A 15,897-nucleotide genomic window follows, 5' to 3' on the forward strand; every position below is an offset into this window, starting at 1 on the left:
TAGGAGGGGGCAATGCCATGGATGGCTTTAAAGATGAGGACAAGGATCTTGAACTCGATCCTCTGGGGGATGTGACGTGAAAGGCGCTCTATAAATGCAATCTTGTTGTATCTTGTTGTTGGATGGGGAGCCAGCGGATTCGGACGAGGGTGGGAGTGATGGGGTCATGGAGCCTGGTGCGTCAGATTACACAAGCTGCAGAGTTTTGGATGATCTGCAGCTTGTGAAGGGAAGATTTGGGAAGGCCGATGAGGAGGGAGTTCCCATAATCAAGCCTTGAGGTGACGAATGCGTGGGTGAGAGTTTCGGTAGCCTGAGGGATGAGGCAGTGACGGAGTCTGGCAATGTTCCGGAGGTAGTGGTAGGCAGTGCCGGTCATGGCGCGGATGTGGGGAATGGTATTAGGCTGCTTCCATCTGATAAGTTTATTATGATCCAGATTAAATGAGTTGAGATTCAGTCAGCGTTTATAACACTACCTGCATAACCTGATTGAGTGCCATGACACAGCTCTCTGGTCAACCTCTGATACCTCCTCCACACTGCCCATTTGTGTGAACATGGGTGGCGAAGCTGTTCAAGCGTAGCAGATATCAGTTAATCCTGATCCTGTTCTCTTCCGACATCCACACTTTCCAGTGTGGTGATTAGAATTGTGATTAGGAACAGGAACCCTAGCCGATTTTTCTTTTTCCTCTCCTCAGCCTGAAGCACTGAGGATAATTGTAGTGTCACTTGTACTGACTGCCCTATTGTGATCAAAGAAGGCAGCTCAGAGCAGGAGGAAACAATCTGTGAATCTAGTGTGCATCAGTCTCGCACAAGGCAGTAATAATGCGGCATCCAGGGAGCTAGTATATCCAGTTAAGTGTGTCATCAGAGGAATTGCACAGATGCTTTTTAGGAAGAAGCTCTTCAGTATTGGTACCTCACCTCGGTTGTGTTGTAAACATATTTGGGCATAAAGTTAACCCTGCTAAATCGATTTTCGCATTCCTGATTTCGGAGCAAATGTAACTTTCATTTAGGAGTCATGCATCCATTGCCTGCTTTACCACACTAAACCTGCCAGATAGGTTCTTAACATTCTTGGTGGATGTAGTATGTTTGTGTGTGTGTGTGACTGTGTATGTGTGTGTATAGATATAATTTTTATGTATTTTGTTACTTGAAGTGCTTATTTATAAATGCTTATTTTAATTTATTCCTTCAAATGTAAAAGCTATATTTTTATTTTTATTTAAATAAACAATACAGTAGTAAGTGTGAATGCACATGTGAAACTCTTACCTACAGAGCAATAAATACGTGTGCACCATTTTCATAAAGATAATACTTGGTAAAACCTTGTTTTGGAAAATAATTCCCTTACATATATTTGCCCTCCTGCTGTGATCTGCCATTTTCAGAAAACAGGCTTAAAAATGGCTATGTGGGGAGGGAAAGGTTTTTAAAGGGCTAACAGAGAGGGGGAAGGCAGTGTAAGGAAGACAAAGGAGAAAATGGGGTAGAGGACAGGGGATGATGGGTTAAAGAGGTGTTAATGATGCAAAGCAAAGAGGGGGGGGTCATTAACACCTCTTTTAACACCGCCTTCCTTGCCCTGTCTCCCCCCTCTCTTAGTCCTTAAAAGCCTCTCCCTCCCAACATGCCCCAGTTCTGACAAAGGGTCGTGGATCCGAAACATTGATTCATTTTCCTTTCTCCATAGATGCTGCCTGACTGGCTGAGTGTTCCCAGTGACTTCTGTTTTTGTTTCAGATTTCTGGGATCTGCAGTATTTTCCGTTTTGTTAAAAATGGCTATGCAGCGTCTGCAAACATATCTCTCTATTCTCTCTCTCACTCTCTCTCACACTTCAATGCTTGTGAGCAATCTTCGTTAAGCAAGTAATTATGAATACATGAGGGTCATCAATTTCTGTAAGGCATACTTGTAGCTTTTTAAATAACTTGATGTTAGTTTGCTCCTACACAAAACTATGCTTAATATGTGCAGACAACAACAACTTGCACTTATATAGCGTCCTCCATGCAGGGCTTCGTCTCAGAGCACCTAATAGTGGCGGAACCTGACTCTGAGCCGGGGGGAGTGGAGAAGTGGCTATAAGCACTGTCGAACAGGAAAGTTTTCAGGCGGGACTTGAAAGGGCGGAGAAAGGGCAAGGGATTGAGGGAGAGTGTTCCAGAGTTTTGGGGCGTAGTGGTTGAAAGTGCAACCTCCAGTGGTGGGACGGAGAGTGAGAGAGAAGAGCAGGAGGCCGTTGCCAGTTGAGCGGAGGCGCCGGGTGGTGGATAGGGGTGTGAGGAGGTCGGAGAGGTTGTGAGGTGCCAGAGAGTGAATGGATTTGAACACGAGTGTGAGAATCTTGAAGTCGATCCATTCGGTGATGGGGAGCCAGTGGAGCCTGGCCAGAACTGGTGAGATGTGGGTACAGAGTTTGGTCTGGGTCAGTATGTGGGCGGCAGAGTTCTGAACGAGCTGGATCTTGTGAATGGTTGAGCTGAGGAAGCCGGCAAGGAGTGCATTGGAGTAATCCAGGCGGGAGGAGACAAACGCATGCGTGAAGGTTTCGGCAGTATTTGGGGTAAGGTACGGTCGGAGGCAATTCGGTGGAGGTGGAAGATAGTGGTCCTGATCAGGGACCGCATGTGGGGGAGGAAGGACAGTTGGGGTCAAACTGGACGCCTAGGTTGCGCACTGGTTTGGTGAGTCTGAGGGAGAGCCCAGGGAGGTTGAGGAGTTTAGTGAAAACATTGACAGGAGCCAAGGAGTATGGCTTTTGTCTTGTCCATATTCAGCTGCAGGAAGTTTGCACTTATCCAGGCCTTGATGTTTGCCAGACAAGCTGATAGAACATTGGCGGACCTGGAGTTGGTACTGGAGGAGGCAAAGTAGATTTGTGGGTCGTCCGCATACATGTGGAAGTAGAGGACCAAGGATGGAGCCCTGGGATACCCTGCAGGTGACCGGGTGGGGGCAAGAGGAGAAACCATTTGCTGAGATAAAATGGAGGTGGTTGATTAAGTAGGACTTGAACCATGCAAGTGCGGTCCCACTAAGTAGATGAGGGAAGAGAGCCGATGGAGGAGGATGGGGTGGTTGGCTGTGCCGAACGCAGCAGAAAGATTTAGGAGGACGAGGAGGCAGAGGGAGCCCTAGTCACGGATAGGGAGAATGTCATTTGGGACTTTGACAAACGCTGTCTCTCTGCTGTGGGCAGTGCGAAAACCAGACAGCAGGGGCTCGAGGAGGCAGGACGAAAACAAAATACAAACAAAAATTACATTTGTATAGCACCTTTCACATCGGGAGAGTAAAACTCGCATAAATCTTATCTTTATAAATTGTATAATCACCTAAGTCGTACATCCATCTGAGTCCCATTCAGTTTCCGATCAAAATCACTTGATTTATTTATCATCTCCTAACTCGGAATGCCATTCCCCAATCCTCCATTACCAGTTGCATTGAATCACAGGAAACGTAGTCTTGATCCTTCGCTGCATGCTCAGAAGAACTTAATTTCCCGAAACTCAATGTAATTCCAATACTTGTAGCAAAGCGACAATGGGTCAAGACGCAAAACTAGTTTTTACCCATCACCACATGCAGACCTAACGGCTGTAGTGACAAACTAGCACATGGCGCTTACTAGCTGTTTTGAATTCCACATGCTCAGTGTAGATCACTGATTAAATCGGATTTTATACGACTTACACATGTCGGACTTCGGATAAGTTATGCTGAATATTATGGTCCTGACTGATGCTCCTTGTGTGAATTTTACTGTTAATACCAACGCCAATAAACATTTCCACAATAAATAAGTGAAATAAGCACAGGACTCAACAATTCAATATTTTTGGAGGCTGGTTTGTCAGTGGGTTGGGCTCTTTCATCTCATTCCTGAGTTTGTTTAGCCTTGACTGATGGAGATCTCAGAGATTTATTTTTGGAAGTCACAACCTAGTTCCTACTCTCTATATAGTACAAACTCCTTATAATTTTTTTAAAATACTATATTTGGTTCTTTTATATCCCACTGAGAAATTCTGATTTTCGATATATGCAACTTGAATATTTCCCGAGAACATTTTTAAAAGGAACCAATAATAATAATCATCACATTCGATGTAAGACCTTATCACGTAGTTGAGATGTCTCAAAGCGCTTCTCAGAATATACTGTAAAGTGAATTCACTGTGTATTTTGTGGGCGAAACACAGCAAGCAATTGCGCACAGCAGTGTCCCACAAACAATCATGGAATGAGTGACCTTATTATTATTAGGTACTTATGCAAAAAGATTAAAATATAGTTTTAGAATTCATTTAAGGAGTTTTAAGACTGCTATTTGATGATGTTTACAAATTTTAAAAGACACAACTTGACTGAACATTTAAGTGCTAATATGCAGATTCAGTGATCTCAATAATGAATACTGCAATTGATCTCAATAATGAAGAGACTTCATTTGTACTTGTCAAACTGCTAGCAGAAGTTCATTAACTTTGCTTCTCAGATGTTAGTATTAGCAATTCAGACTACCCAGTTTTTACAAATACCCCATGCAGAGAAATATGTTCTGGAGGTTGGGTTGCTATAGCGAACAAGATTACTTGATGAGAATATCAAAACTTACTGTGATTCACAGCTAGATTTATAATTAATTTTGATGCATGGTAATCTAGGTTCGACTAGTGCAGAAATTAGATTTGGCACAATTCATCGAATGAGAATGGAAAAATATAAAAGTAGACTCGCAGATTTGTACTGGGAGTCCAGATTATAGTAATATTGTTGAAGCGCATAGATTATAGATGTTTGAAATTAAATCAAAAAGCACATAGGTTTTCTATGATGCAAAAATGTTCAAAGATGCCATAAATCAGGAGACTAGAAACCTGGCTGGATGGTGATTCTTATAGTATGTTTGTATTTTACTGAGAATTTGTGATTTTTGATATTTGCACACTCATTTTTAAATGCCTGTAGAAAAGACACAGATGGTTATTTTCCCCCCAAATTGCTGCATAATTCTGCCATTGTGTTGCATGCTATTCGATCCCTTGTGGTAATCATTTGTTGCAGCTGATAAATAAAAAAAATAGGAGGCTAAGAGAGCAGGAGAAAGCTGCTGGAATTATGGTCTATGAAATGTTGCTCCATAAAGTGGCAGTGTTTAGATGTTTAGAAAACAAAACATTATGGCCATTTCCAACAAATAGGTAGAACTTGCATATATAAATATCATTTAGCGTCTGTATCACAGTGTCTTCCTCTTAAGGACATGACAAATTGGACAGTATTAAAAATACACAAATAAATTAGCAATAAAATTATTGTGCCCTCACATTTATTTGCTACTGCAAAGAGTGGCCAAGTGAAGATGTCACATAAATAGAGTTCTGCAGCTTAGTCCTGAGTGGAGTCCGGTAGCTCAGTGGTTAGAGACTCGCCTCACAAGTGAGAGACCTGGGTTCAATTCCCAGCAGGGCGAACTATCGGGTAGTTTCCTTACTCCACACGCCTCTGTTTACCTAGCTGTAAGTAGGAAGTCGGTTGTTAGTCGATTGGCGGATAGCTTTTCCGGGGGGTAATAATTCCTATAATAATAAATTGGTCACCGCAATCCAGGACTGTTTTTGGGACACTGCTGAGCACAATTAGCTGCCGCGTTTCGCCCACAAAATATACAGTCAATTCACTTTGAAGCGCTTTGAGACATCTCAAAGACATGTTAAGGCACTATATGCAATGATTATTATTATTTATACTAATAAAGACATAATGTCTGTCTGTCTGTCTGCCAAGAACTCTATAACCAATTGACGTAGAGGCATGATTTATACGTCGTCGGAAAGGTCTTGGATGGGGAAGTGTCATGGCCATATTTTTTGGGGAAGGTATCTCCTATCATTGATGAGCTATGACCTAAATAACCTCATCGCACATGTATGGCAATTTTGCTCAAGGTGTGCACACAGGGTTTATGGCATGTTAAATGTTTTGTGAGTGGTATCATTGAAATCGACATTCCATATTGGATCGTTTGGTTGCAAGCGTAGCAGCAATGGGTACAACTGGTTATATTAGAAATGGACAGAGATCTAAACATTTCCCAGGAAGTGACCATAAAGATTCGGAAACGCTAATAATGGTGGGATGTGGCAACCCGTGTGGCCATCAGTGTTATGTGACAAACTATAGCAGCTCTTTTGAAGGTTGAGGTTTCTTTTCTTTAACAGATGCTGATAAATGGTATTAGGCGTTGCTTCTTTTCCACTGGAGTCATAAACCAATGTTCAGTCTTTCTGAAGTTGTTGAGCTGTGAAGGCTGTTGCAACTTAAGTAGGTGAGATAGTAGCCATGAGCAGTGAGGTCAATTGAGGTAATTTATATTCTTGGTAAGCTTCAGGCTGTAGGTGGCATAATTACAGTGGAGAAAAAAGTATTTACCTCAGTCAAGAAGGCAGCGATATATGCCATGGCTTTCTTGATGCTGTCTGAAGCCATTCTACATGCCACCTACTGCTCACTTGCCACTTCTGACAGAAGGCTGACTATTTTGAGGGCAATAGTTGAAACTGACTTTCTACCCCTGGTAACTGGGAAATATTTTGAGTGCACAGAGATGCCACAGAAGTAGTTAAGAGGAAGGCAATATTGCAAGTGCTAAGGGTCTCATAGATAAATTGAGAGTTAGAGGATGGACAAAAGAGAAGTGGGTTCCTGGAGGAAAGTTGACATACACATCTGAATGATAATCGGATAAGTTTTGCCAAAGTCTATGTCCAAATCTAACACGTGATAGAATTGGGAGAAAGTCTCTTGCTACCAAGTGGCTCCACACATTTTGAAGAAAATTCTCCACTTACTCATAAGCATCTTTTCTAAATTATGTTTAACAGTATGGCCACCAGATCTAGATGTATGATTTGCAAAGCTTAGGGTTTAGGCATTCGGAAGAGCTGCTTTTATGTTGAAGTGGAGGAGCTGGTCTGGTTTGTAAGCATGTGGAGTCTTGTAGGGTATTGGTTAGAGCACTTGCCTGACAAGCGAGAGGACCTGGGTTCGATTCCACGTCAGGGAGAAACGTTGATCAAGTTTCCTTATTCCACACGCTTCTGCTTACCTATCAATAAGTAGAAATCCAGTTGTTAGTCGATTGGCAGATTGCTTTTCCAGGGGTAATAATTTCTCCCCACAATTTTTTTCTTAGAAAAAATAACAATTTGGTCACTCAATCCACGACTGTTTGTGGGACACTGATGTGCGCAGTTGACCCCTGCATTTCGCCCACAAAATATAGAGTCAATTAATTTTATAATATATTCTGTGAAGCGATTTGAGACGTCTCAACTGTGTGATAAGGCGCTATATCAAATGCGACGATTATTATTATTATAAGCAAAGGAGTTGGTCTTGTTCCAAAACAGCTTTTCTTAAAATAGCTTCTTACAGAAACTGTGAGTTTGAAGCAACTTCCCCCAAGATTGCCAGGATCTAGTAACTGTGAAGTATTGCCCATAGATCAATGTTTTCTGCTGACTTTAAATGTTTTTTTTGTCAGTTCTCAGTTCTCATTTCCTAACCCTCCTCCATGTTTGCTCCTTCATTGCACACCCTCACACGGCCACACCAGTGCAAAAGTGAGGGATGTGACTCATTTTTTGAGCAGAAGGATTTCTGTTCAGAGGAAGATGAGATAAGCAGTAGATAGAACTCACTTTCAACAAACAAAAGCAAATAAATTTATGTCTGAAAGCAGAATTAGCTGAAAAGAAGAAATGATTGAGTTAAAGGAACATATTTGTATTTGCTGTCCAGTCTCCACACTGAGTTCTTTTATACATGCTTACGCCAACATTTAACAGTCATAAATCATCAGTGGTCTTAAAGCAATCTAGAACAATGGAATCTACTGAGTAAACTAACAGGTTTGTCTGTACTTCGCCTGTTATTGATTGCCAATCCAGTTTTTTACAGTGATAACATGAAATCTGTATTGCAGACAAAAAAAGACCCACAGAATTTTACTGAAGATTTTAGCTTTAGATTATTTTACTCTCCAAATTTTGTCATTAAATCTTCAAATGTTTAGCTGGAATTTTTCCCTGAGAAAGTAGACTCTTATGACCTATGTGTAAAAGCTTGATTTGGTTTGCAATACTTTGAAGGTGTTGTAATGGATTGACAATTTGTTTCACTTATTGAGGAGTGTGGTTCTTTTCACCAGCCATAATACTCTCTTCTTTCATTGAACCGTAACCATTTCCCATTGTTGAAACTCTGCTGGCCTTTTTTTCCCAGTGTAATAGCACAAAAGCTATATTTTATTGTGGTGAGAAATCTTGCATCATTCCTCTTGTACTTGAGTTGACAATCTTGACTGTATTGACTTAAATTGGTTGACTGAGTATTGTATTTCTCTCAAACACAGATTGGTGACATCAAAACAGCTGAAAAATATTTTCAACAAGTTGAGAAAGTGTGTCCGAAGTTAGGTAATGAATTGCAGCAGGATATTATCATTCAGATGAACCGGTAAGTTGTGCAAAATATCTTTGAAATGTATACATTTTGTTGAGTTCTCTACGTGCCACTATTTGATATGATACTTAAAAACCTGTGAGAAATGCAGAATAATGTATTTTCTAGACTGCAAAGAAGATTGCCAAAGTAACTCCAGTCTACTTGCATATTGTATCGAAGGGTTCAAATACGAATGGAAACTCCTCAATTTGAGAAGAACTTTTTTTTAAGATTTGTGGAATAAGTTACCATGGCAGCCACTGAAGCACATACAGTATTCTAAATGAGTTCAAGAGACAACTAATTGAATTATTACAAAAAGAGACAGAAGGCACTGAGAGATTTGGTGAGAAACCAGGCGGGTGGGGTTGAGTTCAGCAGAAAAGAGGCAGCTTCTTGTACCTAATGAGTTTTTTTCTGCTCCTAAGTTGTCCTGTTATATGAACAAAATTCTGCATAACATATTAATATGCAAAGCAGCTGGAATACTCAGCAGTCTTTATTTCAATGACCAGTTCTATTGTGCTCTTTTTCATTGGAATATTAATATTACCTGACCTTATCATTGCTGAAACTCAGAAAGTCTGATCAATGCATGTACAGTATGAAGGATTTGAGGGGTGAGGCAGCTCTAAACCTTTAACTATAATAATAATCCTTGCATTTGATGTAGTGCTTTTCACATCTTCTAGACGTTTCAAAGCCCTTCACAGAATATACTGCAAAGTGAATTGACTGTATATTTGTGGGCGAAACGCGGCAGCCAATTGTGCACAGCAGCGTCCCATAAACAGTCCTGGATTGAAGTAACCAATTTATTATCGTTTTTTTTCTTGAGGGATTATTATCAGGCATGTGGAGTAAGGAAACTTGCCCAAGGTTTTGCCCTGCCAGGAATCGAACCCAGGTCTCTCCCTTGAGAGGCGAGCGCTCTAATCACTAAGCTACAGGACTCCACAAACTACTTTTTATATAGAATACCTTCCCTGATTTTCATTTTTATGCATTTCCTTATTTATAAATTGTTGTAATTTGATACGATCCCATCCCTTGGCATGGATCATTCCCATTGGTGTTATATATCTGTGGTTTGTCTAGCTCCACCTTCGTTGTAGTTTTGTCCTTTGATACTACAGAAGTGTGTGGTGGTATCACTACAGTTTGGAATGGAAAACTAGATTTAGATAACTCACTCCCACCAGTTTTGCCCAGCCATGCCCGCCCCACTTTTGACAGTTGGGCCTTCAGTTTATCTGCCTCCACCTTCTGGAACTCCATCTTGGAATCCCTCTCCCTCGCCCCTCCCTTGCTTCCTTCAAGACCCTCCTCAAGATCCTTTACTTTGACCATGCCTTCGGCCACCATCCACCCCCTACCTTCGCCCCTCTTGATTCCGAGCCCCAGCTTGGGTGCAAACCCCTGACTCCCTAGCGTTTTGGGACATCCTCCCGACATGAAAGGCACTATACAAATGTAATTTGTTGTTGTTGGACGAAGGAAAGTCCTGTAAATTGTGCTTAGTTGCTCATGAGTTCCATTGCTCTGAGGCTGAACACCTATTAAAATATTATTCAGGAACACAACTAGATTTTTTCATCACAATAAAACTTCAAGGATCCGCAGAACTTTGATCTTGCGATTCTTCGCCAATTTCTCTTCTCTTTTCGTGAAGATATTTAGATTTTTTTATTCCTCTAATATTAGGATATATTTTTCCATCTGTTTCCACTCATTAAGACCTGATTTATGAAGGAGGGATGACATTGATTCAAATCCAAATTCACCCCCACTAGGCCATTTGGGAGCACAGTTGAAAATGAGCAATATGAGTTTTACTGTATTTTTAGCATTGATTCTGTGCAGAATGCCATAAAATCAACAGAAAGTCTAGCATAACAAATGCAAGGATTATTATTATAATGCAACAAAGCTTGTTCTGTTCTCTCATCATTCACAACCTATAAAGCTTGGGTTTATTGTCTTTCGTAACAAGATCTTTGGGCGAACTGATCGAATCTTCAATTGTAACTGGAGATGATTTGAAGTGTTCCCTGTGTTGTGCTAGCATTGTTTTAAAATGCCACAGTTATCTATAAATCGTGCCATAAGTTGCTTTTCTTCTCCCCTGGGGTGCAATAAATGACCCAGTTTGCTGGCGCGTTTCAAATGCATTTCACTGCAGAGTAGCAAGCATCAGGTCCACAGCTGCAGTCCCCTGACGCAAGTTCCCAATTTCGTCAGAAGAGAGGCAAACGGGGCGAATCAACCCAAGCTGCTCTGTTGTATCATTGAGGAGCTTTTTATAGAAACGCATTGGCAGAGGTCCTGGAGCAGATCATACACCTCGTTTGTGGAATGAGAGAGATGGGACAGGAAATGAATGCGAATGGAATCTTGCAGCGTAGTGGTTAGAGCAACTCGCCTTGAAAGCGAGAAGATTCTTGGGCAGGGCGAAACCTCAGGCAAGTTTCCTTACTCCACACACCTCCTTTTACCGAGCAGTAATATAGGAACCCAGTTGTTAGTCATAAGAACAAAAGAAATGCTTGGCGAAAAATAGACGAAGGTCCATCCAGTTGCTTGCGGTCGCGTGCACATATGTCCCGAACTACCTATGTACTCAAACTACCTATGTAGTTGATTGGCAGATCGCTTTCCAGGGGTAATAATCCCTTCGAAAAAAAATTATATCAATTTGGTCACTCAATCCATGACCATTTGTGGGACACTGCTGCGTACAATCAGCTGCTGCAATTTGCCTGCAAAATATACAGTCAATTCACTTTATAATATATTCTGTGAAGCGCTTTGAGATGTCTCAACTATGTGATCAAGTGCTATATCAAATGCAAGGATTATTATTATTATCTGTTAACATTTCATCGCTCCACAGCAATGCTGTGCAGACCTCTAGAACCCCCACTTGCCAGAGCGTACAGTATTTATCCAAAGCTATTTTATGCTTCTCAAGATCCTGTCAAGTAATGATCCATGGCCAAGCTCTACAACTAGCAGTCTAGTTCTATACCTTAGGCCTGCACTTTGCTGTCTGACTCTGGATTGCCGATCTCTACTCCACCATTAGAAGCCTTCAACCACCACGCCACTCCGGAATCCTTTTCAAAACCTCTTCACCTGATACCCTTCTTTCTGCCGTCAAATGTCTCCCAACACGTCAACCATGTCTTTCTCACCGCTAAATTTCTACCAGTTGCTCAGTGCCCACTGCTCCCATCGTTAAGCATTTTGTAGATGCTCTTCATTGTGACTAGCAGTACATAAAGACATGTTATCAGCATACTCTGGGACAGCGAGGCAGGATAGGGGCGGAGAAAGGAAATTGACTTTATAAAGGACGGGAGATGTGCTGCACAGCGAGTGTGTGGTTGAGTGTTCTCTGGCTTCACAGAACTGTCAAATTAGCACTGATTGAAAGAAACCAGGCTCCAATCCCAGTGGTTCAGATCAGTTAATCCAACAATTTTGACTCACAGTTGGGAACCCTTCTTTTCAACCTTTAACTCGCTGCTCAGTATTAGCTATATTTATACTGAAGAAAATAAATATAAGACTGAGCAGCAGGTGTGGAACAAAGGCTACTGCCAGGTTTACTAAGCACTGTTGGTGGGAATCACATGGATTCTGAGGGCATTGCATCGTTTACCATTTTGGGGCTATATTTTAGTTTTATGAGCGTCAGGCGAGTGTTGCCTTTTTTCAAGTGTATCACACAGCGTCTCTGAGCGCTTAGACCGTGTAGTGCTATTGTGAAGTGCAGAGTGGAACCTCTTCACGTGTATAAGTGCTCCGAGATGCTACCCTGCATGAAGGACGCTATGTAAATGCAGATTGTTGTGTAAGTGAGACAGTAGTTTTAAACAAGACCCAACTCAACTCAAACTATCTAATGACGTGATGCCTTGCCCTAAATAACCAGGGAAGCAACTCAGCTGCACTTTTTGATAGAGATCTATCCTTCCCTCCCCTTCACATCCGATCAAAATTGCAGAGCAGCGAGCATGAATTCCAAGTGCAAACCACTTGATTATTCATTTGAGTGGGATTTCATTTTCATTGTGATTGACTGTCTGGTTTAATTGCATTTTTTATTTATTTGCATATTAATTAGAGTAAACAGCACTAAAGGTGTAGAAAATGTAGTGAAAATCTCTTTCTGCTGGTAGGGGATTCAAGGACAAGAGGGCAATGAAAGCAAGATTGTGACCAAGGGAGTAAAAGGAGAGATTTAGAAGAGTTCTAAACCTTCTCCCAGAGGGTTGTCAGAGTATGGAATGATTTGTCTGGCCGGGCTGTTAGAGCAGAAGTCGGTTGGAGCATTTAAAAAGGCATTAGACAAGTACATGCAAAGGGAGGGAATTAGGCTGTAGGGAGAAAAAGCAGGGAATTGGGATTAAGGTGGATAGCTTCTCAGAAGAGCAAATACTGACACAAAACAATGCGTCGAATGGCCTCCTGCCTTGTCGGATATTTTATTTGTAATGTCTTATTCTTGTATTAGGGCGTTCCTCTATCTTGGTCAGAATAACTTTGCTGAGGCTCATAAATTCTTCACTGAAGTTACGAAGAGAGATCCTAGTAATCCAGTGGTAAGTGGAATGTCTATCTGTGTGTTTTTATATACTGTATATTCAAAACTAGAAGTGTCTGTGTGTGTTTAGTGATAGGTACAGTACACTTGTATTCACTTGTAAGTTAAAGTTCAACATGAAAGAAAATACCTTCAGGCTCAGTTCCTGTAACATCTTGGACAAAATTCAGATCCAACTGAGACAGATACTTTCTCTTCTGTGCCTTGGTTGGAATGTGGGTTTAATTTGTGTCTTTAGTCCTTTCACCCTCCCCGTCTAATAGGTTATTATTTTATTCCTGTTCTCTTTCCCCCTCTCTGGATAGATAATCCTTTCCCAAATGTTTTCTTTTTTTTCATTTTTCTCTCCAGTGAAACTCATATTAGTCCTTGGCCACCCAGATTGCACAAACATCACCCAATCTTTGTGCATCTAACAATCCCTAAAAGCTTTCTATCTATGCTGGAAGAACAGGAGAATAGGATTAATAACCATTATAAAGCAGTAATTGGGATCACAACCTTCCAATTTGTTTTGACGTGCCGATGGCTATCTCACTCCACAGAAGTGGTTCCTGCACTCAAAGAAAAAAGTGGCTGCCTTGTCAGGTCATCATCAAAGTCACTTCCTGTTTGCTGTGTATACACGAAACAAGAAGTAACTTTGGCAACGACCTGTTGCCCCAGAAGTCAGACATTTCTTTAATGTAAGAAGCCATGATCTAATAAAATGGTGGAAGAGGCTCAACGGACTGAACGGCCTATATCAGACCCCTGGGTCTGTCCGTTTGAGATTTTATTTTGTGTTGAGAGTGTTGAATTACGTGATCTGAAGGGAAGCAAAATAAATTATCCTTTGTAGGTTAAATTAGGATTCAAATCATCACACGTTATGTGCAATGATAGCTGCTCACACCGGAACACAGCTGCAGGTGTGCACATTAAGAAAATCAATCATCTAGTCTCTTGCTGCCATTTCAACGTGTTCTTTCTGCTCAGGCGAATAATAATGCAGCCGTGTGTCTGCTGTACTTGGGCAAACTAAAGGATTCCCTCAGGCAGCTGGAAGGACTTGTACAGCAGGACCCCAAACATTACCTACACGAGAGTGTTCTCTTCAACCTGACCACAATGTATGAGCTTGAATCATCGCGCAGTATGCAGAAGAAACAGAGCTTGCTGGATTCGGTGGCCTGTCGAGAGGGAGACAGCTTCAATGTCCAGTGTCTAAAATTACTGTAAAACCATCCTGTCTGTATTGTGCAATTGGTGATTGTAAGTTTTAAAATGTACATGTGTAAATATTTTAACTGCGTGGACCTGATTCATCTGTATGGCCAGTAAATGATCTGCAAATGTGATCTATGTGGTATATGTATGTCTCTGGCAAACATCTTGTGTTTCATAAGAGAAACGGATTTGATTTCCCCCTCTCAGTTTTACATTTGACCTACAAAATATATACAGTCAATTCACTTTATGGTATATTCCGTGAAGTGCTTTGAGAAGTCTCATAAAGACGTGATAAGGCGCTGTATTAAACCCAAGGATTATTATTAGACTTTCACATACAATAGTTTCATTGGCCTGTTTATCTAACCAGTTCTGCTCTAAATTGGTTGCCAGGTAGGGAGGACATGAGAATTGATGTGAAGCACTGCTCTGATTTCAGAGTAAATAAACCGTGTGCTTCTGCATTTCTTGTGCCCTGACCCATGCAGTATTTTCCAGCAGAGGGAGTATTTCCAATTGACTTCTTCACAAACCTAAACTGCTCAGTCACCTGCTCCCTCCCCTAATCTCACTTTTTACCACGATAGGATTGCTAAAATCAGAGACTCACTGAGGGAAATCACAAGATTAAAGAAAAAACATTCTCCTGCACAGTACGTTCATGTTGGAAGTCTCCGTTATAAACGTGAACATTTCCATTGCCTTCTCTCAGGTATGGATTATCACCAGACAGCACCGATTGTTGGGAACTCTAGGGAAATTGTGGAGGAGAATCCATGATGTCTTAAACCTGGGCTCTGAAAGCTAATAAATGTGTGAATCTTGGAACTGTGAGTGAGGAGGAACTCATTTTCATTGGAAATTGTTTCATTTAACAAGGCTGTAATAATTATTATATCGTGTATTGATTTTTTTAAATTCACTGGTGAGTTTTATGGTTTATACTGTACTTGTGTTCATTCACAGTTCCAGTTTCTCACATAAACTCTTGGTTAAGATACTTTGCCTAAAACGTTTTCTTGTCTTGCTGNAAAAAAATCCAAACATTCCTTTCTATTAAAAAAAATTGGTCACTCAATCCACGACTGTTTGTGGGACACTGGTGTGCGCAATTGGCTGCCGCGTTTCATCCACAAAATATACAGTCAATTCACTTTACAGTATATTTTGTGAAGCATTTTGAGATATCTCAAAGATGTGATAAGGTGCTATATCAAATGTGAGGATTATTATTAATCAATTTTTTTAATCCATTTTCATGTATTAGCCTGGTTCAGTTGGTAGCACTTTTGCCTCAGAGGCAGACATTTGTGAGTTCAAATCCCACATTGAGCTTGATACTCTGTGCCATCCTTCGGGTGAGACATTAAACTGAAGTCCTGTTTGTGTGTCTGGGCTGCCTCTTCAGGTAGATGTTAGTCAATGCAAGTTGTTCTTGTATGTTAAAGATGCCAAGGCACTATTTCTCCCAGTATCCTGACAACAATGTCCCAGATTAATTCACTTAATTTCTGTTTGTTGGAAAATTGTCTGCCTGT

At 41.0% G+C, this 15,897-nt stretch overlaps 1 protein-coding gene across 2 annotated transcripts in view; it reads left to right on the forward strand.

Annotated features, from left to right (window-relative positions):
- Window positions 1-14,622, forward strand: part of trappc12 (trafficking protein particle complex subunit 12) — a 57,896-nt gene extending 43,274 nt beyond the window's left edge. For both annotated transcript variants that reach the window (XM_007904730.2, XM_007904733.2), the window contains 3 exons: window positions 8,447-8,550; window positions 13,058-13,145; window positions 14,126-14,622. In XM_007904730.2, the coding sequence (XP_007902921.1) occupies window positions 8,447-8,550; window positions 13,058-13,145; window positions 14,126-14,368 (435 nt within the window). In that variant the 3' untranslated portion in view covers window positions 14,369-14,622. The remainder of the gene's footprint in view (window positions 1-8,446; window positions 8,551-13,057; window positions 13,146-14,125) is intronic.
- Window positions 14,623-15,897: the final 1,275 nt, after the last annotated feature.

This window comes from Callorhinchus milii, unplaced genomic scaffold, assembly GCF_018977255.1.
Source record: "Callorhinchus milii isolate IMCB2004 unplaced genomic scaffold, IMCB_Cmil_1.0 Scaffold3, whole genome shotgun sequence".
Taxonomy (NCBI): Eukaryota; Metazoa; Chordata; class Chondrichthyes; order Chimaeriformes; family Callorhinchidae; genus Callorhinchus; species Callorhinchus milii.